We start from the raw sequence: 25,915 nt of genomic DNA, 5'->3' as shown, positions 1-25,915 counted from the left end.
TGAGTTTCAAGGACTTTTTAACGGAGACACATTATGTTCATTTTCAGGTTCATACTTCTATTTTAGGTGACTATTAGAACAGCTTTTCGTGATTTAATGTTCCTAATGTTCAAATGTTTAATGTTCTTTTATTGGCCATAGCTGCAGCACCTCTTTTCACCCTCAGTCTGAAAGGCTCCTGTGTCTTTAAGGCTGCTCCTCCAAAAAAAAAAGATCAATCCGCTCTGATTGGTTAGCTACCACAGGTGTGAGGAGACCCCGCCCACCAAGGTTCAGCATCAGTTCTGCAGGTGTTACAGATTTTTATGCAGCCAGGGAATCACTGTGACCGAGTTTAGCTCGCAACACGCTAACAGTGTTTAACAGGCTGACTTACAAAATACCCAGTAGAGCAACATAAAACGGGGCCAGCACCGATCCTTCCATGAGCTGGCCCTCCTTGAGAATGCCGATGCACAGTTCTCCAGTTCAACATTTTTTCTGCTTATTCAGATAAGGGAAGGACACGAATAGTTTGTGCTGATCTGTGCAGCTAACAGCAGAGCAGCTCTTAGTTTCGACATAATGCTAACTGTAAGGGCTTGCAGGGGGCAGAATTTTTATCATTTGAATCGGGCCCGGGCCGGGCTTGCGTTATGACTTGCACAGTAAATGAGCCATTATGTGATGCGTTTTGATCGGCGCGAGATTGCGATCATTCAGACATTTGTAGTCCTGAATAAAAAATTTTCAAAATGTACAGCACAAATTACTCATTCTTGACTGATATGCCATATGCGCACATTTGAATAACGTCGGGCTGCAAACGGGTTCAGGCTCTACAAAGCTGTCAATCAAAACAGGCCGGGATCGGGTCAGGCCTGACTTCTAAGGCCCGTTTCATGCTCTAGGTGGTACTCCTAGCCCTCAGAACACTGATTGAGTCATCTTATTTCATAGTTTTGGGGCTTGTAAGCACTTCATACACTCAAATTTATGTGCACACACATTGAAAAAGTGTTTTTTTTTTTCGTCTTGAGATGTGAGGCCAGTATGCCTCATAGATGATCGGCAATCGGAATCAGCAGCCACCCGTAACCAGAAGGCAAACCTGACACTGCTCCAGTTAAAATCATTTCTTGTGCTTCCACAGTGCTATGTCTGATGTCTGAACACTTATTTGAGAAATGTAATTTGAAGGAGAGAAAAATGCAATAGTCGCAATTCTATAATAATCACAATCACAAATACACCACTCCACTCCAAAACGGTATAATCAGTGCATCATGTGAGAACATTTTTCAGCCCATCAGAAGATTTCTTTTCTTTCAATTGAGAGAGAGAGAAAAAAAAAAGCCTCATGTTTTCTTTCTGTGGCTCGGCCAGTAGCAGACATCCGTTGCCTTCGCCTCCCAAAGTGGACAGAGAAAAGACTAGAAGATCGCTGTTCAGAGACGGCATCTCAGTGGAGCATCAGAAGGGATAGTAAGCTTGAAATCCTCTAGAGAAAAGACTGTGGCTGAAGGAAGGATATGTGAGCACGACTAAACAGCAAAGGGAAAGACGCCAGCCAAAGTGAGTACCCAAAGAAGCCACCAGAGAGCCTGAATGTTGCCAATTCGAGGCAATTATACGATGCAAAACCAACAACTTAGACTCCCGCGATAACTAAGCTCCCAGTGTGGCTAATCTGTCTATCGGAGAAAAAGGCTAAACATATCACCAATCTGGTCCACATAAGAACCACAGCGGGCTATCCAGTGATATTAAGCTCTTTTCCAATGCCTGGGTGGGAAAGTGAAGAGCAGGAAATGTAAATAGATATAAGCCTGAGGGAATCTGTGGGAGCGCAACCCACATAACAATCTGTCAATTTAATAGCGTGTGGGAGAGTACGAGTACGGGATGGAACGAAATGTTCCCATTTTTTGTTCATTAACAGTCACAGAAAGGGGGATTTACGGATGTTTGGCATCTGCCATTAACTGGCCAATTTCAGAGTCACATAAAAAACAAAAAGAGTGGGAAACGAACACCAGGGTGTCTTTTGTGGGACCGCGAACACCGAGGGAATATGGTCGATGCCTGATAAAACTACTTGACGTCAATTTCAGCCCACTGTTCTGTTTTCTCTAAAACTGAACGTTACATTTCTTCATGAACACTGGCGGAGGGGTGGGGAGGCCGTGGCATTTTGGCACGAAGGCGCCACTCAGTGCCAGCGGGGGTGTCCAAATGCGACCGAACGATAATCACAGGTAAGCAATAATATCAGTGGCGAGATTCACGTTATAACGCAAGTATAAGCACTTCTTTATGCATCGGTGAAGTCATCCTTAAACTGCTAAGTACTCATTTTAACTAAAGTCACATTACCTGAATCATTTTAATAATAGGGAAATTGACTAGCGTCTTTGTCGGTGCATGTTTTTAATGTTAGACAACTCCCCCAAATAAGTTCAATCAAACATAATACATATGTGATAGTTTGATAAGTTGGGCTGTCAATTTTATTGATGTATTTGTTTAGTTAACTTTGCTAGTAGCAGGACTTGACATTAAGGGTAATACTTAAATGCTGAGTGGCTAGTAACTCTGGGAAACCATTATCCACAGTGGCTGGTGAGCAAAATAGTAAATGTCAAGATATAAGCTATAATGATGGTGGTACTGTTGATATGTTCTGCATTTAGCACTGGTGTATTATGTCAGAGTAGCACAGACATGAAGAGAAAAACAGCAGACATAGCTTCCTTCTTCAGCAAGGGAGCAGTCAGGAAGGAGAAGCCAGCTGAGGCACAGAACGATCAGACAGGGTGAGCAGAGAGATGAGACAGATTCAGAGAGTGAGAGAGAGGAGTGCCCAGTGAGTGAAGTGGTCCCAAGTCAGCTTCCAGCTATACAAACCCTCTCACACATGCACTTGGTCATACAGTAGTGTTACCCTCTTTGACAATGTCCAAATCTAAAAAGTTAGATACGCTGAACATTATTTGATCTTTTCCACCATGACCTGCGTTCCAAATATTGTGGAGGTGTGTGGTTTATATTTTCCAGTGAGACATTGCCACCCCAAAATGATCACATAACCATCCTGGCCACCCGACAGAAAATTTCCTGGCTCCGCCGCTGTTCATGAATAGAGACCAATATCTATAGCTATTATGGATCTCCGCCACGTCGCACTTGTATAAATGTACATCCTATACCAATAAAATCTCAGCTCACACATACACACACTTTGAATAGTCAGCGCTGACCTTGGCAGATGCTTCTTTGTGAGTCTCTGTCGAATTTTTCTAAACATTTCTGCCAACGTTCCCAACGGACTGCAGTGATTCAATACACCATGACACCAATTAGTGAGGTAAATAATAGCACGGCCGGAAGAAGCATTTCCACCGAGGCATCTCCCCCACCTGATCTCTGTAGTCTGTTCTTATCAAAGCAGCTTTTCTTCTCAGCCCGAAATTTAAGATCAAAGGCCAGCTCTAACCCATCAATGCCCTTGCCTCTTCCCTGCGGCAATGGATACATACAGTGCTCGATAACAAGCGCACATTATCAGCCTTGTCTGCTCTGGCTTCACGCCACCCACTGTCAGAAAAGAACTGACAGCTTGTACTCGGTCATTTTCTTGACCAGCCAGCGTGAAGCCTGAGCAGCTCTGAAAGATCGCAGAGAAAAAAAAAGTCCAAAGCAGGTCTGAACCTGTCTGCTTTCTGATCATGCTGCGGTGACAATCAATAATCTTATATTTTCAGATGAAACCGTGTCTGACTGTAAGCCACGTCGTGTATATACGTATATGTGGGTGTGTGTGTGTGTCCGCTGGCATAAATACTTGTTGTGTTTGTGATGATGAGCGACAAGGCCGTTATCACTCTGAAGTCAGCGAGCTGCGACAGGAAGGAGGTGTGCAAACTGTAGAGATGCTGTCAAGCCTTCAGGCTGAAATGGCACTCAGCAAAGAGAGATGGCTTATCTCTGTGTGCCCAAAGCCGATTGCAAACAGTGCGTTGGGCAACTGGGTCGCTCATTGCTTGCAGAACATGCAGAACGCACAACAAAGCATTTTCATGGAATAAAATACGCTGCAAAGAAGAAGATGATTCCTGCAAAGATGCATCAAACATCGACTGCAGCAGTTTTGCCTACAGCTTGAAAATAACAGGGTGAGAGAGACTTACCCGTGCAGCTCTTTGAGAGAAACTGAAATCTTGAGGTCGTGTCCCAACACATAGAGGGCTGTGAGGATGTCGGCCCATTGCACCATCTCACCCAGAGGACCCCCCTTCAGCACCTTGGGACTGAAGACGTCCCCAGACTCCTCTGTTAGAAAGCCCACGTGGACTAGAATCTGAAAGCAAAAGCAAAAAGAGTCAAGGCTAGAGAAGACAACACAGTGTTTTGTTGACTCAATGTAATTTTTTTTTTTTTGTTAAAGCATTTCTACGTTGATATTACTGTAAAGAATGAGCTGTTAATATCCAGCAATTCTAGACTTTTAGATTCAGGCACTCCACTCTTTTATGAGAGCAATTTTCACCAAACGCTTCAAAGATTCATATATGAATAAATTCAAATATTTGGCACGGATCAGTGCTGTCGAATTTTAAATGAGATTGAGTATCTAATGAAAGCGAGCGAGCAGAGTGACAGCATATTCACACCGACGTAACTCCTAAGAAATATAATCAACTGTGCGCGGAGTTGAAAATCGACCTAATTGATATGCAGAACGATACACGGGCGGTTTAATTGCCGATGGGAAGAGATGGAATTTCCAGGCTGTTAAATATGTAATGAAATTAGATTTTTCAACAGATGGCATTTACTCAATTACTTACTTTGACTTGGAAAAACTTTCAAAGACAATTTGATTTGTCTAGTAGACATTTATTTACATATTTGTTTTGGGGAGGAGATATCAACATGGACTCTTTCGATGCCTGTTTGGTGTGTTGGTCACGCCGTCCTTACTCTTTGCTTCCAATTGGCAGAAATGTTTACAAATTTGCTTCCAAAATGAATTTCTGAATGATTTCGAAGAAGACTAATGACTACGACCGTACAGCGGTGGATCCATATTTTATAGTTTCAAAAGATGTTTTTTAAGTGGTGTCAAGTTTTATTAGCATCTAGACTTTCTCGTGTTTCACTGGCTGGTTTGATATGGATCTGGTTTTGGGTTGCTTTTCAGATTTAAATCTTCTAATTATAGCATGTACCAATCCAATTCAAAATGTCATCTCCTACAGTGCTGACACAATGGATTTTGCCCATGTGTGAGCCGCAAAGCTGTTCAGCCTGCAGTCCACACGTATGAGCACCACATGTCACCGCCGCAACAACAATGCCAAGTTTGGTCGAGCAGAAATCTCCATTTGGTGGAGAAGGGGGATGATGAATTCACAGAGGAAACTTTCGTATTTGGATCATTTCAAAAATACAGGGCTCACATTTTTGGATCGTGAGAAAACTCCAAAGTCCAAAGGAATTCAGGTTGAATCGTCCCCTTTTTTGCAGCTGTTTGTAGTGCAGTGTTTTTTCTTTTCTTTTTTATTGGCAACATTGGTTTTCTTCTGATGTTGTATTGTTGAAAGCAAGAAAAAAAATAAGTCGTTGGGGAAATATTAAAAATGCTCCTTTTGCTCTCAGTCAACTGGAGTGCGTTTGATTGACAGCAGCTGGCAGGCCGAGAACAAGTGTGGTGTGTGTTTCCCCTTCAAGTTAAAATGATGTCTCCCGTAGCACCCATCTTCGTGGCTCGGGTTAGGCGTAATGGAGACGAATGATTGGGTTTAGTCAAGCATCGAAGAAGAGCCGCAGTTAGAGATGAAGTTAGGATCAGGTTTAGGTAAAGGAAAGCAGGAAAACAAGAAATACTGCCCTGTAACTTATACACGCCATGAACAGACTGTATGTTTTCTACTGTGGTACTGAAGAGTAAAGTGGAATTTGTTGGTACGTTTACAGTGCAGGATGTTTAATGTGATGCAGAGGAGCAGCTAATTAGCTATCCAGCCTGGAAAATGAGTTAGCAGTGCTCTTTTCCCCTGTGAACGTTTGTTTGGTGCAGGACAAGGCGTAAATTAGATAAGGAGACTTAAGCAGGAGAATTAATGTGGTTGTTGTTCAGAGCCTGCTGAACAACAAAGGCTGCTGTCTAGCTGATAGTCAGCCTAAAATCAAATGATTTGCCTGTATGGAAAACAAGCTCTCCATCTACACAAGCACAGAACTTCATTCAAAGATAGAGGCGCTCAGAAAACATACAAAAACTGAATCAAGTTCTCCCCTGTGGTTTCTGATATTTATGTGATTTACAAAGCAGATAAGTACAGAATAAACAAACTCTTGTTATCACATTCTAGACACATCAAGTTTAAGTCATTGTGCTTCCATTTAGTACAACCTGACTGAACATAACAAATGATTCATCCCTCGTGACGCTCATCACATCACGTGGGTACCAAGATCCAAGATATGTTGGCGAGACGCCTCATAAAACATCTTGTCACTGCAAATCTGTCTATGTCCATTTTCTCAACAGCACTCAGTGCTTCAGTGACAAAAGACAAGCCTGCAGGGGCTGGTTAATGGACAGTAACCATTACTGTCAAACACACCATTACAATAAACAAAGCCCTCTCCCCAGTGTGAAAGAAGCAGGCGTTTGGGAAGAGCGTTATTTACAGAACGGGCTTTGATTTATCCAGCTGAAAACTGGCCGATGAAAGAAACTGATTAAACTACACACACACACACAGAACGCCAGGATGCTGTCAGCTCACTTACAGACACCAAAACACTACAAATAAATTTCTTCTATGTCGTTCATTTAAGTTATTTGCTGCTGAGGGATTTGCAGAGAGCTGTCCACGCAAGTCAAAAGATTTGGTGAAACCTGACATCTACATTTCAAATGCTCAGCCACAACCTATGTGCACTGTACTGTTTTAATGTGGTACTCCATACAGACGTGCACATAGCATGCACGCTAAAAAAAAAGGTCAGAGGTCAAGGCTTCAGGAAAAATTCACTTGAAAATGCGCTGGCTGAGGTTGTTTTTTGTCCTCTTGATGAAACATTTTATTCTCATGCAAATGAAGGAAAATAAATGGTAATAAAGTCAAGTTATTAAAAGGAAGAGAAAAAAGATTTGCATCCACTTTTTTAGCATAAGGTGCAATATTTCCAATGTTTGATTCAAAAGTAATTCAAAAAGACTCAGATTATATATTCTATATTTTTTGTAATCCAATGGAATTACGTTACTAATTACAAGAATGGCCATGTGATTTGTATTCAGTAACTGACTACATTTGTTCTATAGGGTTTTAACTTTGACAGATTTAATGTTAAAAAAGTGACTTAACCATAAAAATACAGATTTTTTCCAATGATTTTACTCAATAACGCAATTTAGTATAGTATTCACACAAGAGACAGTTTAAAAAAAGAATGGTCAAAAACTAAAAGAAGAAGTGATATCCTGACTCTTCTCTCAAAATCCTACACTTCCCAAAATGCAACTGGATAATGAGTACCATTAGGCTTTTTATTTGTTTGATTGTTTTAGATTGTGTGTGCCACGATTTCATAGAGTTAGTCACGTGTTTGTCAGGGTAAAGGATCCCACGTGTCGGCTGTGATTGTGGTGGAGTTTCTCTGTTTTGAAAGTGAGATATTAATATGGATGACGATGTTTTGAATGTTTCATACTCTTATAGTCTAAACACAAAGTGAACTGACTGACATTGTTGAATTACTGACTGTGTAAAACACCACTTGTTTATTTTCACCACGATGTTCTGGACCACAAACTGAGCAGTTCAAGGCAAAAAAAAATCCCCCCCAAAAAATAAACAAGACTGATGGCAGCAATAGAAGAACATTTCAACAGCAAAGAAATCGCAGCATCATCAGCACATCAAACGATGACGATCAAAGGATGAAACGGTAGCAGTGTGGACTGACACTGACTCTGCACTATTCTGACTGTGGGATGATCTGAAAGACATAAAATATCTCATGTAACATACACCGACATAGGCATAGAACATTTACTGTGTATTTCCTAATATGAGAGCCAAATTGCCCAGCCGGAGGGCACTTTTCTGCATTAATCACTCACCAGTTATAATGGTTTAACATTAAAAATCGAGACCAAGTCATAAGCAAGTGTTTTAAGGCAGAGACAAGACCAAGATTAGAGAGTAAAATGGCCACTTAGGTTGCTGATATGTAGCTAATATTTAAAAAAATCTTTGGTTCCAGTTGTGTCAGGCGTTGTGTAATAAAATGCAGCTCAGACACAACTAAACTAAACACACAAGGCACCATATCTGGCTGATACAGAAAGCCCTTTCACAACTGTGATCCTGACCGGTCATAAAATAAAATCCTAAATCCTCTTTGCCCCAAGATCGAGAAAAGACTGAGTAAAAATGTGGTCGATGCTGAGACGAGACGAAAGACCTTCCAAAATTGATCTTGAGGCCCGGCCTCGAGTACTACGACCCCGCCAGGGGAGATCTAATGTCATTCCCATTTCATCATTTGTGTGTTCCGGCAGGCAGCACTCTTTGACACTTTGCAGAAATGTCCCTGTAAATGTCAGTGGGGAAAGTGCACCCAAGCCAATCAGTGCCTGCTAGGAGTTACTCTGGATCATTATCTACTTATGTGTGTTACTCAACATTCTACAATTCACACAGAGGAGCCCGTGATAAAAGAAAATGTCACAGCTGTTCTGGTAACTTAGCATCCTAGTGGGCATTAAAGGACTTTTGGGCTTCTCAGAACTGTTTGATCCTTTTTTTTTTTTTTTTGCTTTAATCCTTAAACAAATGGATTTCCATCAAATTAGGAGCTGAGGAATATATTTCCCGAGCCACAGGAAGGTTTCTGTTGAAACCGAGCAACGCATCTTTCACTGGCTCATCGTCTGTAGCCAGACACAACACTGTGAAAAGATGAAACCACAACACAGACTTGTTCTCTTCTCCTCCCACTTTCATCTTCCAGTCTGTGCATAAGCGCCTCATATTCACCCTTTGCTGCTCCCTCCACTGGTTGCGGAGTTTGTCATCCAGCCGTCGAGCAGCCGTGGCCCACTGCACCGCCAGCCTTCGGATTCGCCTCTTCATGAAGCTCAGCGACTCCTTCCCGGTGCCAACTCGCTCCAGCAGAGTCCCGATGTCGGACTGAAAAATAGCCTGGATGACAGAAGCAATAAAAATAAAAATAAAAATAAAAAAATCACTGGAAAGGCTCCAGAGTGTAGAGTGTACGTGAGCCTCATGTGGACCTTGTGCGGATGTTCTCCACCAGAAAGTACTCGAGAACGAGCTGGTATTCAGATTTATAACTTGGCCTGGAGTAAAAGGTGGGATACTAAAAAAAGGACTACACTATAGACATTATAGGACTGGGTTTTTTATGTTTTCACTGGGGTGGTTTAGACTGTACTGTCTTTTTCTGTTATCTGCTCGTGCCCTGGGGCTAGGAGCTCTCAGACAGGTTGCCTGAGGGACTCTTGGATGATCCTCATAAATTGTCTGCTCTCATTTTACATCTCCTCCTCTACCCACTATAATCACTGCATCACAGCACTATACCAGCATGCGGGTATTAATCAATGGAGTAACTGCATGGGGGAGGCACAGAGGACTTATAAAAATACAGAAGAGAAACCGTCTGTCTCTCAAACACGCGGACACTATAAACGAAACCGAGATTCTCTCAAAGACAGAATCAATATGCAGAGCCGTACTGTACTCTCACAATGCAGGTGAATTATTGCTCTCAGGAGAAACTTGTGTACGGCACAGCAAAATGCAGAGTACCCGAGGGAAGTCTCGGGATTAGTCTCAGGGAATACAGGCTGGCAATTAGGTGCAGAATGAATTCACATCAGGGACTCGCTGATGCTGGCTGCAAATTACTCTGGTGGGGGGGACAGAGGGGAACGGTGGGATAGACTCTGGAGGAGAGAGTGGCATATCGTGTGCGTGGTGCTGAAATTAAAAAATGAATTGATGCAGGGAGGCAAACAGGAATGAAAACTGGGAGTGACAGCCAGCGGTGTGCAGTTGGGTATTCAGATTCTCTCAGGAGCTTTTGATCAAAAAAATGAAGAAATAAAGGCTCTGCCTGAACTCGGAAAATAAGTAACTCCACGGCATCAGTGTCAAGATACCAAATTCACAGTAGCAGTAATTTCTACAGCACCTTGATGTTTAGCATTCTGCTCTATTTATTCTTCCTCTTTCAGATTCCTTGTCACTTCTAAATTCTTGACACCTTTGTTGGCATGTGAGAAGTGTAGACTACTATCTGCCTCCTCAGTTGAGTCATCACCGCTTCTTTTCACCTCCAGCAAAAAAACTGAAACTTTCATTCGCAGGGATCTCGTGACACTGAGCAGATGTGAGGAACAGACTGGCTGCTTGTGCTTTCGAGGAAAACCGCACAAGTGAGAGTTTCTTACTTCCGTGTCAGACTCTTGGATTGAAGTGATTAAAATGGTGTGTTACCTGTCTCTTGGGTGGAGGCTTCAAGGTGGGTGTAGTGGTTTGATTCCTCCAGGGCAAAGGGGGGCAGAACCACTCCACCTCGCTCAGGTAGGAGAGGAAGGAGCAATCGGAGCCGTCCACGCCGTAAAAGGCATAGCACGGGTCAGAGGTCCAACGAGCACGCATCCACTAGAAAGCAAAGACCCAAATGAATTTCTGCTTTCAGAAAATGTGAAGTGAACTCCTTCAGGGCACTAATTAGACAACTCTTTAATTAAATATGTAAAAAGGTGTCAGTAGAGGCCAGTTTTAAACCCATCCCTTACGTCCTCTCATCATTTTGAAACCGACAAAAGTCTATTGTGTACCAGCCTGTGGGAACTTTGCTGTCACATTTTAACTTCAACTACGATTTGATGCTCTTGGTCCTTTATTGTCAGCCTTGGCTTCATTAATAGGTTAACTTTAATGCTCCCCAGATATTCCCCAGATATTTGAATGAGACAGATAAAAGAGAGAGAGAAAGGGCAGATCTCGCCTTTTGCTTGTTCGTTTGAGGTCGTGGACATCCAAGTGAAGGAAGCAGATGGGATAGTTAAATAGTAAAAATGTCTACTTTTGTTATTAGGCTGAACTAACATTGGGCTAGATGTCTTTCATGAGGTGTCAGCTTTTATGGGGAGCGAGGACACGTCCCATTCTTTCTTTGGCGAGCTAAAGGAACATCCATCTTACTCCCCGGGCGTGTGGTGTCTTCTAATTTTCTGCTGACAGAACTAAAACCGTCTTTTTGTTCCAAAATGTTTGAAACTTTGAGGTTACACTGAAGCAGGAGGGCCTGTACACCCCACACAGACTCTAACTGTCTCTAATTAATACATATGCCTTCATATGGTGCTGACCATATGTACGATGGCTTACTTCATCCATAAACATGGATGTTTTTCTATGCATACACGTGACATTTGTCTACATGTGAGGTAGACTGGTAATGCACACCTCTTAGCTGCAACAGATGGTGAATATTTTTCACGTTTAGTCTTCAAACCGAGATATTTCCTTACGTTTAATCACTCAGAGGTGTTAATAGAAAGAAGCATGTATTGGACATGTTTATATTAGACACACTGCACTGATACATGGACTCCTCATACTTTATGCAGGTACAAATTATTTATGAAACCTTGTTTGCTCTTTCCTATTCTACTTGTGCAGCACTAAGTTACAGCAACAGACAACTCGGTATCTCTACGGCGAGCCTTAATACATCCTCTTATCTTATTATACAAAATGTATGTTGTGCCAAGGTGAGTCACCAAGAGAGGACAACGGGATATTTGCTCTGTGTGTGAAATAGTTTGGACTTAAGTGAGATATGAGGACTTACATCCATCTTGTTGGGACAGTCCGGATAACGGGGGTCTTTAGGAGTCTCACATTGTCCTAATGCTCCATCCCTAACTGGAGAAAAGAAAAATGCAGGGTATTTATCAAAGACTACACACACAGACACACACACAGGTCACACGATTCAGCAGAAATAAAAAGCTGCATTGTTTGGATTTTTTTTTTTTTTGTCGGTACAGAGACACAAAAGTCAAAGAGGAAGGTGAAAGAAATATGCTGGCATTGTCTTATCTGCTTTGTATTTCTGTCATAAATACCGCACCCTCGACCTTCATTTTATTGTACAGAAGTTCTCTCAATATGTTTGATTTTATGTACGGTTTTATTTTAAAGTACAACATCCGGTTTTATGCATCTTTATAAACAGATTCACCAAGCTCTGGGCTTTCCAATTCATCCTTGATCAAACCGATCTTTGCAGCATTTCCCCTTGAGCCTCGAGTCTGTTTGTCTTTTGCATTACGGCATATGAACAGAGATAAATTAAGAGGTAGAGCTCGCGAACGAGCTCCTGCAAAAAGCTTGGCCTCCTCTGCCGAACGGCTGAAGTCTCTGTTCCACCCCACTCACTGGATTTACTATAGATAGATTGCATTAGTGTGATTCATAAAAATCATAATCTCCGTCCCCCTTTTTCCTTCTCAGCCCGTCTTTTCTGCCTCTTTCTGCTGCTCGCTCTTCCCCTTTTTCCACTGCTTCTTCTTCCTTGAAGCCCGGCACTAGCAGACCTAATTAAAGAAGCAGTCGCAGCTCCTCCATCAGCATCCTGCCAAGCGTCGAAGAGCACAATCACAGACAAATAATTGCCAGCCATTCTGTCTGATTAGCATGATAACGACAGGCCTCTCACGATGAAAAGTGCCACTGCCTGCCACTGTCAAAACTTAGCTGGCTTCAGATCAGCCTTATTTAAATGATAACAGACATTATGACAACAGACAAATCATCTGACTGCATTTTAATGAGACTGTAAGCTAGATAGTTTTCAGTGGATACAGGAGAGGAATTATAGTGTGAATTAAATCACGCTGTCCGTTTTCTATTCGTGACCAATAAAGAAAATTGAGAATGAAGGCTAATAAAATACGCAGACAGGCCCGGATCCTATTAACAAGGCAGTAATTCATCATCGTGATTTAAACATGCTGCAGTCGTGTAGTTATGATACGGCAACAACAAAAGGAGCGCACTGTGCTGCAGGGGAGCTCTTCCACCCTAACACAAACAGTGGCTTGCTATGTCAGCGGTTAATGTGGCATGAATAATATCTGTCATGTTCTATATGATCAACCAGCAAGTGTACGTTAGACAGAAAACTGTGCATTCAAGTGCACTGGATCCAGACTTGATCCAGACGGGCTTATGTGGGCCGAGAGGAAAAGTGCCTCCAGATTGGATGGATTTGAAATAGACGAGTGGTGGGTGGGTGAAGGAAGGGGAGGGGGGGCTACAGCTATATTTGGTATTCTCCAGGTGTGTGTAGGCAGTGTGCATTTGTGTGTGTTTTATATCATACCTCTGTTGCTGGCCATGCTGCGCTGTAGGATCTGCTCCACCCTCACTGCCATGTCAGACATGTTCTGGGCGATGGCCTGAATCCGCTCCACTAGCCCTATAGGCTGTATCCTGATCATGCATGTCACACACACACACACACACACAGACAGAAACAAAGAGTAAGAGATTATTTATTAAATGTGCCAACAACAACCACGTTCATCTCTTCAAACTGCAATCAGGCACCTTCAAAAGAAACACTTCATTCCTTTTGTATCTTCCTTCATTCGGCCGTATCTGTCGTTGTCCTTCACAGTGAGTGTGAAGTAGTGGAAGAAATGCTAATTGTCGAGAACTTGAGGCGTGAAATCGAAAAAGCTTTTAAACACCGACAGATAATTTATTTGTTGAGAGCTTTAAAAAAGAAAAAAAGAAAAAAAAGTGACTCTGCATATTAAAACACGTCCGCAGGGGAAATAAAAACAGAAGACAATTAGGTTGTTAGCGAACGTGTTTCACTGCACTTGACCTCTGCGGCCTAAAAGCTGTTGGCAAAACAATCAAGAACCAATATTTACAATGCAGGAGGATGTGAAACACAGAGGGAATAAAGAGAGGATGATGCTTTGCAATATTGATTACAGTCCAGTGTTATAGAGATATTTGGAAATCTGTATTATGTTTATCAGAAACGGGGCCACAGCAAGTGATCTAAAACTTTCAGTCCAGAATCTCAGCTTTAGTAAAAGTTTCATTTTACTCCAGAGTCTAATTTAATCAAAATATATCAAAAGGATCTGCTACTCTATGTGCAGTCTTATCAGAGGCGAGCCCATGACAAATGAACTGCTCTACACAGGTGCAAAGACCAAAGGAGGAGAGACATCTTACTAAATTTGATCTATCTGCGTAACAATGAACCTTCAAAGGGAAGAGGTCTGAGGAATGCACCGCGGTTACCTCCATAAACAGTTAATTGATTTATACAATGAATAATAAAACATTCCAGAGACTCACCTCTGTGCTCGCTCAGCTGAAATAATAAAAATCAGTGAGTTCCTACTGTATCGGTGTCAGGCTACCTGTCAGATATCTACTGTATGTGGAGGAGTGTGAAGTTGGTGCTGCTTATGAAACTAATAGTGCCAAAATCAGGGCTGTTCCGCAGATTGTTTTCTAAATTCATTTTATTTTATATTATTTGGTCCATAAAATGTCAGTGAATGTGGCATTTTTACTTGAAATAATTCGGATTGGTTGCTAACTGAATTTCTATTCGACTAACAGCTGAACTGACTAACAGTTATTTTGATTATGAACTGATTTGTTGTTTATTTTTTGTTGAATTGTTTCAGCTTGCTTGTTCTCCAAGAAAGGTTTCATTTCAAATGAAAGGAAATCTTTTTTCCTGATAAACATTTGATTTTTTTAATTGTTGGCGATTCATTTTAATCAACTAATTATTTCAGGACTACAATCTAAGGTTGTAAGTTTCTGTAAAATCCTTATGTTGGTACATTTGGGTGATTTTATTATGTTATATTGTCATAGAGTATGGGTACTTTCCCTCCAAGTAAATGTTTAGTAGTTATCGTTTTAATTTTAAACTGTGTGTGCTGCACTTGCTAGTTAAACTTTGCAGAGAGTATTTTGCAAGCTTGTAAATATTTTGTTTGCAGTTACTGGTGGATCCCATTAAAATGGTAAAAAGTCCTTTACGATGTGACCCCCTCCTCTACACAACTCGGCACACATTCAGACCCACTGGATAACTTCAGACGAGCAGCAACTTCAGAGAAAAGTAATTCTTAACCTCTGAAACTTTTGCACATCAACAGATGACTTTAATCACGTTTGCTGCTGTTATAAACAACCGACATTAATTTGTGGAAAGGATTTCTATGCCCTGTTTTACATGAAAACAAACACTTAAATGAATAATTTTAATGAGCTTCTCTTGTTGTTGTAGTAGTGTTTCTGGGATTTACATTTCTCATTAAACGGCTCTGAATATGTAAACGCTGGAAACTCACACCAATGACAGCAACAGCGGTTCGGATGCAGATCAAGAAGTATAACTCTGATTTCATTGAGGCAGCATGTATTTCTGTGCGGGGGCCAGGGGAAAGCAATCTAACTGTGCTTATATGCATAATTTAACATAATCCCAAACCCCAATTTCATTTTTCCACGTCGTGCCCAGGAGGGAAGTGGTGGCCAAACCTTCTCTTCTAGGTTTTAGTCTCGCAGGTCAGCACAAATTAATTGCCAATTACACAGACACACTGACAGACAGTACAGTAAAAGACACACACGCAGAAAAAATGATGTGTTACTGCAGACAGACACCCGTGGTCACATGCAGAGCAATCTCATGCTTACACTGCAGGGACTCCAGACCCAAGAGAGGCAATCTGCTGTTAGACAGTAAATGGACAAGATAATTACTTTTTAGCAGTAGCAGTATACAAAGCAAAGTTTTTTCCTCTGTGAAGAGCTTGTTCTCATCTCTAGGGTCATCCCTCAGCCATACAGTTTTTTTTAATCAGCTGAGTGATAACAAATAAAACCAAGAATTATAAGCATCTTCACCACTAAGTTGGTTTTTAAACTATTTGGCCTTTGTCACTGTAGCATTTCCAGTTTAGTCCCTGAGAGGCCAATTAAATAATTGTTAGAACTACATTACTGAGAGTATATCTGCAGGGCAGGGTAGAGAAAATTAAATTCTGTGCAATATGCAACGTCCAATATCAAACTGCAGATAAAAATAATCATATGCAGAGATTTGCCAGCAATAAATATTTCCCCCCAGGCTTTTGACAAGTCGGGTCAGGTTAGGCGTTGCACCTCTTCTGTCATTGTTCATTATTCACAGTTACACAGAGACCAGACATAAATCGCAAATATCACTACAATGCCTTTTTAATTTATCACAGCAGGTGGTTACCCCACTATTGTGTGTGTGTGTGTGTGTGTGTGGCAGTGCGGGATCAATTGAAGTGGATTTTAGATCAGATACTTCCCGGCCTGCGAGGAAGAGGGCGGTGATGACCACGAGGCAAACAAAACAGTGAAGGCAGAAACAGGAGGGAGCTTCCTCTCCTCAAACCCTGAGCAGGTGCAGGCAGGAGGAAAAAAGGTCTGTTGCCACGGCAACTGCAGAGAAACCACAACTCAGAGCTGGCAGCTTTAACTTGTCCAGCAAGACCTCTGCTCTTCCTTTTTCTTTATATATATATATATATATATATGAATGACAGTCTCTTTTATTTCTCCAGCTGCCCAGGGAGAGGGATCAGGTTTGTTGTTTCCGAGGTATTTCCTATTTCCACAGCATGCCCCTCCTCTACTGGGATGCCCCAGGGCTTCATACTTGGCCCGCCTCATTTCTTTACACTATCTCTCAGGTGCTCTTCAGCTTCCATGTTTTCATCTTATCATCAATAAAATTGACCTTTAGCACGCAGGTTTGGCTGAACAGCTAAGCAGAATGTTGTGCAGACCACCTCAAGTTCAGCCTTGACAGCTTTGAGCTGCTGCTTGCTCTTTTCTGACACCATCTCCATCCTTTGTTAGTATAATATGTACAAGGTATACTATGTAACATTACATAACATTCATGCATTCCAATGTCTCAAGACATGTCAACCTATGTTATTTACTTTAGTTATATTTATATCTCCAACAAAACCAGAGAAATGCTTCATTTTATTCACAGTTATTTTAATGTCAGTGGCATCATATCGCCTTTACCCATTCTAGTTTCGGGCAAACACATGATGCATCAGAGAGTGAGTAAATTGACCTTGTGATGGGATTATGTTTTCAACCATTGCTTTAAAAGTCAGGAATCAACTTCAAGCACAACAATAATAAGGATAACAATAATAGCTTTGGTGCAGTGTCATGAGATTTTGCTGCATGACCCCCTCGAGTGCAGCCTGAGGTTCACACTGATATTGAAGACACACACTCCCTCGCCATACTTCTGGTGTACCTCTTTTACTCACTCTGCCTGACGTACTGTTCTGCTTAGACAGAGACAAGCTGAAAAAGTGAGTGCCATTACGCGTAAAGAATGACAGGAACGCAGTACTTTCTTCACCAGTCTACTGCAATTTCCTAAGTTTTGTGCACATAACATTCTGCCTTTCTCAGACACCAACCCGACATGACAGCTGTATCTAATGTAAAACACATCTGACAGGCATTAGAAACCAAGAAGACATTAGAAAACTTGTACCTGTCCAAGGCCGAGCTGAGCTCATCCAGCCTGTGGGTGTCTGTGGTGTTACTCAGTTTAGACAGAGCATCCATCCTCTTCATAATTATCTCCAGCATGTCACTGATTTTCCGCAGCACCCCACGAGATTCTTGGCCGCCAAGCACTGAAAAACACAGACAGGCAGTGTAAGACAAATATTACTAAATTAAATCATGGAGATAGGAAAGAGTTATGATGACGGATAAAGGTGGGAGAAAAGAAAAGAGCAAAGTGACAAGCACAAACTAGAAAAGGGTATGATAGATAGAAGATAGAAGTAAGAACTTATGGCATGGAAAAACAGTCAACACCTTTATTTATAAAGCATTTAAGGTATATTAAAATAGTGTTTTAAATGATGCTGTTAATTGTGCAGTAAATATTTTGTTATATTTATTGGCAAAACGTTTGTTTTATTCGGCCTTATATGGTATTTTCATGTTAATTATTTGGTAAAACAGCATTTTAATGGTAAAAACATGTAATTTTATGGTAAAATATGGAATAAAACACCAACCTCAGGTCAAATCAACAGTACTAATATCCTTAAAATAATGTATTAGAAAAAGTTTTAGTTTTTTACAGTGCATGATGTGTTTCTGTTCGCCTAAGTCACACTTTATGACCACTTTTGGCTTCATGTAACTTAGAAATCAAGGTCACAGGATGAGAATTGTTTGTTATAATGATTTCAAACACAATATAAATATATATTTTTCTCTCTAAAATGATTTACTGTACCACCAGACTGACTCAAGGTCACCTTTTAAATCCATTTATTTTATGTACCATTTTACTGTCAGTTTTCTCCCCAGTTTCTATTTTCTTTTGTCCTTCATCATTAAACTCACTGGTGGCCAGCTTTCCAGGAAAACACAGAAACGGCCAAATTAGTCTGGCGGTATCGGTTTTGTCTTGCTGCTTGTCTCAGATTATTAACGACCTGACAGGTGGTAAACCAGAATGATGCTGTTAACAAAAACCTTGTCAATTAACGAGCCTGCAGCTACAGACAACAAGGTCAGAGAGGTCTCGGACTGCATCGTCATGGAGTCAAGGTCCTCCTGACCCTGCACTGGCCACATTAAGCACACACCGGATGCACAGCGTAATTATTAACATGTAACTGCATCACAGTTCAAAATCACCACAGGAAAACAATTCTTTGCGGCAAAAAGTCAAAGAATCAAGATAAATAACGGCACTCGTGGGACTTGGGAGTGAATTTGTGGTTTCAACCCCTGAGAAATATAGCTAGAAACTAACAACAGGCTCATATTGTTCTCAGGGACTGTGAGTGAAAACAAAGTCTCACCTCTCAGTGTTCTCTCATCAATTGCATTAGACTTGAGAAACTGCATTGTGCGCACACTCACTTCTCCTGTCAGAGTTCATTTATCACTGCCCAGGTTAAAGTCACCTTTCTCTGAAAATAAATCCTATTACATCACCAGTAAATAAAATAAGGACAGAGAGAGACAATCTCCCACTTCTCTTGGTCTGTGTGCATGCGTGCTTATATGTGTTGCTGAGGTTCATAAAAAGATGAAAAAGCACCCGGCATCAGAAACGCGAATTACAGGAAAAGTTGCAGTGGTATGCTTGAGCTCAAAGGTGAATCATAAAAGGGAGAGCCCAGATATCCACCTCAATCTTTTCCCCCTTATATGCCCGTATATATTTTCTGCTTTGACTTAGCAGACTTAGAGTCACTCCTAGAATCTCGTCAGTAAAACTGGCCTAAAGATGCCTCGCTCTGAATAATTCAGCAGTTAGGCAACAATTTTTTTTTCTTCCACAGACAGCAAGAGAGAGACTAAACGAATTCCCATTCAGAGTAGCAGCTTTATAGCTGCAGTTTATCAATAGATTTTAAAAGAAGAATGATACAGGATAGGAAAGGAGGTGAGATTTAAGAAGCACTGCAGAGTAATATATTACAATATTGTCCAAATAAACACTGCGCTCGCCAACTGTATGAAGCCTGCACATGCAACTCCAAGACCAAACCCTGAGCACCAAGACCTAAACAATTCTTAAACGATTATTTTACCATTCTTCTTTACACGTGATGATCTTTGTGGACTTTCAGAATATTTGCTTAGTTCAGAGGATCCTCCATCAGCTGCAGTGTGCTCGCTGCACTAAATCTAAACAAAGCCTCTGGGCTAAAGTGTGGGAAGGACTCACATTTCTTCACAGTAACGCTCCTTACACACATTGTGCTCGTAAATCACCATTACTGAGACCGAACAGCCTTCCTACGCAGTACATTTTTAGAACTGAACCTTATATATGTTTGCAATCAACTGTTCATCAGGCTGCCTTTTACTCTTGTTTCCTGACACCTCTCGGGAAACATTGGCTAATGTGTTTACTTCCCATGAACAGTCCGTGATGCTGATAGTAGCAGGATGTTGATGGTATCTATGTGCTAATGTAGGGGCCTCCCTGTGTCGTTCCTCATCTGCTGGTTAATAAAGGGCCGATTTAGCGGTGGCTAATCTCCTTTAACGACTCAATTTCAGAAGTGCCACAGTACAATCGATACTATGAACAAATTCCAATTAGATCACCATTTGTATTGTAGCCTGCACTAAGAAACACTGGCCAACCAGCTATAAACAACTGCCCTTAGAGAGACTCACTGGCTACATGCATTGACAAAATCAAAGAATGGAGGTTCACTGACAAGAATGAAGGAAGTGGATTCATTTTGAATGCAGGGATACACAACAGCAAAGCATTTCTTAGATAACTTCAGTCATATCTACCTTTTACTTTAACCGCTTTGCACACTCTAGTGTTACCATAGCCTTATTCAACTCCTGCAGTAATTCAAATTATGGCAAGAACTGCTCAAGTGAATAAAGAGAAATGACGGTTAATCATTACTTCAAGACATGGAGGTCAGTCAATTCAGAAAGTTTCAAGAATTCTGAATGTCTCAAGTGCCGTCGATGAAAGTGACTCTCATGAGGGGCGCCTCAGGAGAGGAAGACCAAGCTGCAGAGGATAAGTTCATTACAGTTACCAGCCTCGGAAATGGCCAATTAACAGCACCTCAGATTAGAGCCCGCATAAAAGCTTCTCAGCGTTCAAGAAGCAGACACATTTCAACTGTTCGGAGGAGACTGTGTGAATCAGGCCTTAACGGCTGAATTGCTGCAAAGAAACCACGTCTGAGGAAGACCAACAAGAAGAAGAGAACTGCTTGGGCCAGGAAAAACAAGGAATAGACATCTGTACTTTGGTTTGATGAGTCAAATTTCAGTTTTTTTGTGCCAATCACCATGTCTTTGTAAAATGCAAAGGTGAGCAGATGGTTTCTACATGTGTGAAGCATGGATGAGGTGTAAAGGTGCATTTGCTGGTGACACTGTTGGTGAGGCACACTTAATCACCATTACTACCATAGCATTTTGCAGCAACATGCCAAGTCTTCTGGTTTGTACTTACTGGGACCATAATTTGTTTTTTGATATGACAATGACCCAAAACATACCTCAAGGTTATGTAAGGAATAACTGACCTAGAGTGATGAGCCGACTTACCCCATTTGAGATGGTTAGGGATAGGTTGGACTGCAGAGTGAAGGTAAAGCAGCCAACAAGTGCTCAACATATGCGAGTCATTTAATTCTTCGATTAACTGCTTTTAAGGCAAGTCCCTTTTCATCGGCACCCTATGAAACCTGGTCTTATGTTCATACCTCACTGCCACAGCTAATTGGACACTCAATCAGCTTCCCCACCTATGGTCCTCCTCTCCTGCTGTTGTTAGTGCTAAATCCAAGCTTTGCGACCTGTGCTCACAATCCTAACCAGCTATTATTTTATGAAAAACATTAACTGAAGCTGCTGTAAAACAAGACAAAAGACTGAACATCTTTCTTCAGTCATCCCAGATTTTATTTTTATTAAGTCCTTCAGTTGGAGGTTGGAGAGTTTTTTTTTTTAGATGTTCAAACAGTGACGCACAATTGGTTTACAGAGTAAACAGAGCTACAGTATAATCACTTCCAACAAAGTCATATTTAGAAGAAAGGGGAGCACCACCTTGGCCTTCACGCAGAGTGTGGATTTAGATACTGCCTGACATCTCAGAGGGAGACTCTGAACATCGAGTCTCACAACACGGGGCGAATTTTACAAGCAACAGAAGCCTCAATATTCAGAGCATCTGTGTATGTAAGTGTCTCAACACATTGTGGGTAGGTACACGGGTATTGTAGCATGTTGGTTAAACACTTTAAATGTTTAGGACTTAACTTAAAGGACAATGTGACAGCATTTAATGGGAAAGCTCATTCAAGTCAAAGGCCACAAACACACACCACACACACACAAAATAATGAATACAAGAAAGAAGCAATAACCTCGCTGCAATAAGTCTTACCTTATTCCTGCAGGAAAATGAAATGACCAACATCGCCAGAGCAAGACTCATAGTAAGCCCACACTTAAATTAACACGAAGAGCACTTAAGAGCTGCTGTTCAGCACTTTCATTACCCAGTACAACAAAAACTACATGTTGCCGACGGGGAAGAATCTCCCACTACTTTTATTAGATGTTTTGGAGGATGTAGCTTGTAAAAGTTCAGTTGTTGGCTCAGATGGAGGCGTTGAGCAGTGTGTGGAAAGCATGATATAATTATTGTGTTTTTCTTTTTTTGTTTAGTTTTTTCTTGTTTCCTACCACAGGTTGACCATTTAACAGTAGAGACTCGCACAATAGCTCGTCAACAGAATCAAGTAATAGTATAATATAAAACTGTATTCTCCAATGGGCTCAATAAAACGCAGATCAATGTTTCTACATTTAACGTATTCATCATAAAACTCATTACAGCAGTGTGTCATGCTCGATTTATATCAAAAAATTTGTTCTCCTCCCCATTGGCACAACCGAGAGCCACATAAATAAATCCTGTCATCTCTTATGAGTATTACTGGCCGCCTAGTTTTCCTAGTAAAGGAAATGAGGGTCAGATCCCTCCATCTCACCTGTCACCAGGATAAATTCATACATTCCCTCCTGCTCTGCACTCATACGCACACATGCACAGATAGACCTTTCCCTGTCCTCTCACTCCTAATTCAAATATTCATTACAGAAAAGGTTGATTGAGATTGAGTTGCTCTCTTCTATTTGGCACCTATGGTGGTGGTGGTGGTGGTGGTGGTTGGGGGGGGGAGCTGCCACATCCATAACCTATTAGAGTCGAGAACCTCTGTCACTTATCCTCTGTGCGGCTCCGGCCTCTTATTGTGCCTGACAGCCTGGAAAATACCTGCACTCTTTCTTCTAAATGTGAATCTCTGCAGCTTTAATTAAAACCTCCTCTGACCCCTCTCGCAGTATGTAGATGTAGTTAGAAGCATGGCGAGGTTTTCCTAAACTGCGCACGCCGCAGCCTTGCGTTTATTGATTTCCCACAGCTTTAAAACCAGACTGTCATTTGATGTTTGATACATGGACGGTGTTTTTCAGTGAAAACAATAAAGCGCACCTGGCGACTTTGAAGGTTGAGGAAAGGCTGAATTTAGACACCAGCGTCCAACATCTGCTAATATACCTGTATCAAAAACACACACTGCTCGATTCATCCAGAAACACAGTGGTGTCACAGCATGCACTCATTTTCCAGGATGGGAGTTTAGCCAGTTTTATTCCCTTTTATGCTCCGGCTGCTCAGATTGGGCATGAAAATATGATGAGCATTTGCATAAACATATTTCCTGTTTTCACAGAGAAAATAAATTCTCGCATGAATGCGAGAGAAACAACAAGAATAGAAACCTAATGCTACCTAAACCAACTCTGGAAGTGAACTTCCTGACCCAGTTCGCGGAGCGTGATCAACAATAAATGTTGTAAACAACCTGCCTACCACGTTCACTTTAAAAAAGGTCCAGGGTGGAAGATTTCGGTTCTGTTTATAGAATATGGCAGTGTCTAAAAAACATTATTCTATTAAAAATACGACAAAATAAACTATGGGATCTCTGGAAAGTTATTCAAAATAAGTTTTGCATTCCCTGATGTGACTGATGTGTAGTTACATACATGAACATAGTGAATAGTCATGAGTTAAATAATGACGTTAGATTGAAAGCAAAGGTCGACAATCATTTTATACAATGATGGCATGTTGTCACTATTCAACAGTTCAAAAAGGGTAACAAGAAACACGAGGACTATGACCCGAAGGCAAACTCTGGTGTTATTATTGCAAAAAACAACAACTAATGTACAAAAGCAGACTGTCAGGCAGGCATGGTTTAAAAATGGTAAAGTCTGTCCAAACAAGCGAACAAATCCGTAAAGTAATAGCTAGGCTAAATCCACAGAACTGGCAAGGTCCAATACAAGGCATGGCTGGAACGCTTGAACAGAAAGAAGACAAACCAACAATGAAACACTAAAGACTAAACACACAAGTGAAGGCAGGGTAACAAGACACAGGTGAAACAACAATCAAAACTCAACGACGGAGGTTACAGACACGAGGTCAGGGAAGAATAACTGTATGTATGAGCACTGGCGTATCCTTGTGCATGCACATACTGCGTGACTACACTAAAGAGGTAATAATGTTGCAGCAGGAAGAGTCGCAATCAAGACTACTTGTTGTAGTACTTAATTTTCCCACCGCTTCCCCCCCAGGAGACAATTTAATCAAGTGATGGGTCTGCACCGACACGTCTACACACAAAATTAAACCAACACAAACTGTTGACGATGCTACAAAAGACTAATAAGCAGCAGTTGTGACAACAGAAATGTGACCATCGTGATTAAAAAAAAGCAAAAAACTGAAAACTGGGTCATAGTTCAGCCTCCTGCCTAAATTTCTAGCATCTTTTATTTAAAGCACAATAAAGATGCTGAATGCCACGACAACAAAGCAATCGGAGACACAGACAACATGTTCGCAGTCGATTTCTTAAAGTGTCGCTGCTCGTCTGAAACAACAATCAGTTCAACCTCTGCTGTCGTACCTGCTTCGCAATCCAAGAGAAAATAACAGGTCTTTTCACCAGATGACAGGAGCTAGTGACAGAGTGAACAATGAGCATTTATTCCTCATTCACACTTCTTTTTTTTCTTTTTTGTCAGCTGCGCATTCATTTCCAGTTATTTCAAAACTACCTAAAGGTCAGTTTGTTCTGCACACGCTGGAGGGGAACGCCTCTATTTCAAGCAGATTAGTTACCCCATATTTCATTTCGACCCAAGTACTGAAGTTCAAAGCTTCGATAGACCTGCAAATACCACACCCTTACCCGAAGAGAAGACTGGTTTTCATGCACGACGTAGTGAAGACTGCTGAGACAGGAGATAAAAAAGTTCTGTCGGTGTGTGGAGAAAAGGATTTCAACAACAGAAGAGAGAACATGATGCGCCCTGCACACCTGATGCTCCAACTTTGTGGAAAAGGAATTTTCTCTTTTACATTTAATCCCTTTCAGTAGTCCAGCCACCAAAATAAAGCAGTCGAATTATTATTCTTATATTCGACATATTTAGGTGGCGTATGCATTCAGCATGATGAACATAAAAGGGGAAAATGATTCAAACACAAGAAGTGTAGAAAGAAATCATTTGCCTTCGTTTGGGAGATGTAACATTCTGTTTGCCTGCAGCAAAATTGATTTTTTCCATCGCTTAAGGGATTGGAAATTTAATAGAAATCTCAGGTCATGGAGTTTGCAGGTAGGAATAGAAGACGCATTAACATCTGAACCATTTAGACTTGCTCTGACCGGGTTAAAGCTTGAAAGTGTCATAGGCCCGTTTCTTCCTTTGTGGCAAAGATGCATTAAGACCTCTGTGGTTTAAAGGACACACTGTGAAGGTGGTCTTCAAAGAGCCTATTAGAAAGCTACAGTACACCTCTGGAGCCTTTAAGATATCTAGGATCAAATGCCTCCTCCTTTCATGCCACTCTAATAGAAATAGTCTCCCCCTGTTCCTCCCTTACTTCTTTTCCACATCATTAGTTTCCTGTACCTTCAAAGGGACGTAATGAAGGAAACGCATGCATTTTAAAATCTGGATATAGCTTGGTATGCAAATGCAACCCGGTGGTATTCTGGCTGTCTGGCTCTGGGGTGCTAAAGAATGCAACGCTTTCATACATCACTCAGTCATTTTACAGTATACACAGCAGAGAGGAATATAACTGCACGAAATTGCTTCTTTTTTAACTGGGGAAACCTGAAAAGAGAGCGCGA

The 25,915-nt window shown here is 41.3% G+C and overlaps 1 protein-coding gene across 3 annotated transcripts in view; it reads right to left on the bottom strand.

The window, feature by feature from the left end:
- Window positions 1-25,915, bottom strand: part of mgat5b (alpha-1,6-mannosylglycoprotein 6-beta-N-acetylglucosaminyltransferase B) — a 58,499-nt gene that overhangs the window by 24,590 nt on the left and 7,994 nt on the right. For all 3 annotated transcript variants that reach the window (XM_019262846.2, XM_010739270.3, XM_027285961.1), the window contains 6 exons: window positions 17,653-17,797; window positions 13,426-13,535; window positions 11,890-11,963; window positions 10,524-10,691; window positions 9,039-9,203; window positions 4,170-4,339 (listed from right to left, as the gene is read on the bottom strand). In XM_019262846.2, the coding sequence (XP_019118391.2) occupies window positions 4,170-4,339; window positions 9,039-9,203; window positions 10,524-10,691; window positions 11,890-11,963; window positions 13,426-13,535; window positions 17,653-17,797 (832 nt within the window). The remainder of the gene's footprint in view (window positions 1-4,169; window positions 4,340-9,038; window positions 9,204-10,523; window positions 10,692-11,889; window positions 11,964-13,425; window positions 13,536-17,652; window positions 17,798-25,915) is intronic.

Source organism: Larimichthys crocea, chromosome XII (genome assembly GCF_000972845.2).
Source record: "Larimichthys crocea isolate SSNF chromosome XII, L_crocea_2.0, whole genome shotgun sequence".
In the NCBI taxonomy this organism is placed as follows: domain Eukaryota; kingdom Metazoa; phylum Chordata; class Actinopteri; family Sciaenidae; genus Larimichthys; species Larimichthys crocea.
The sequence above is the reverse complement of the archived record's forward strand: the minus strand, read 5'-3'. Positions and strand labels throughout refer to the sequence as shown.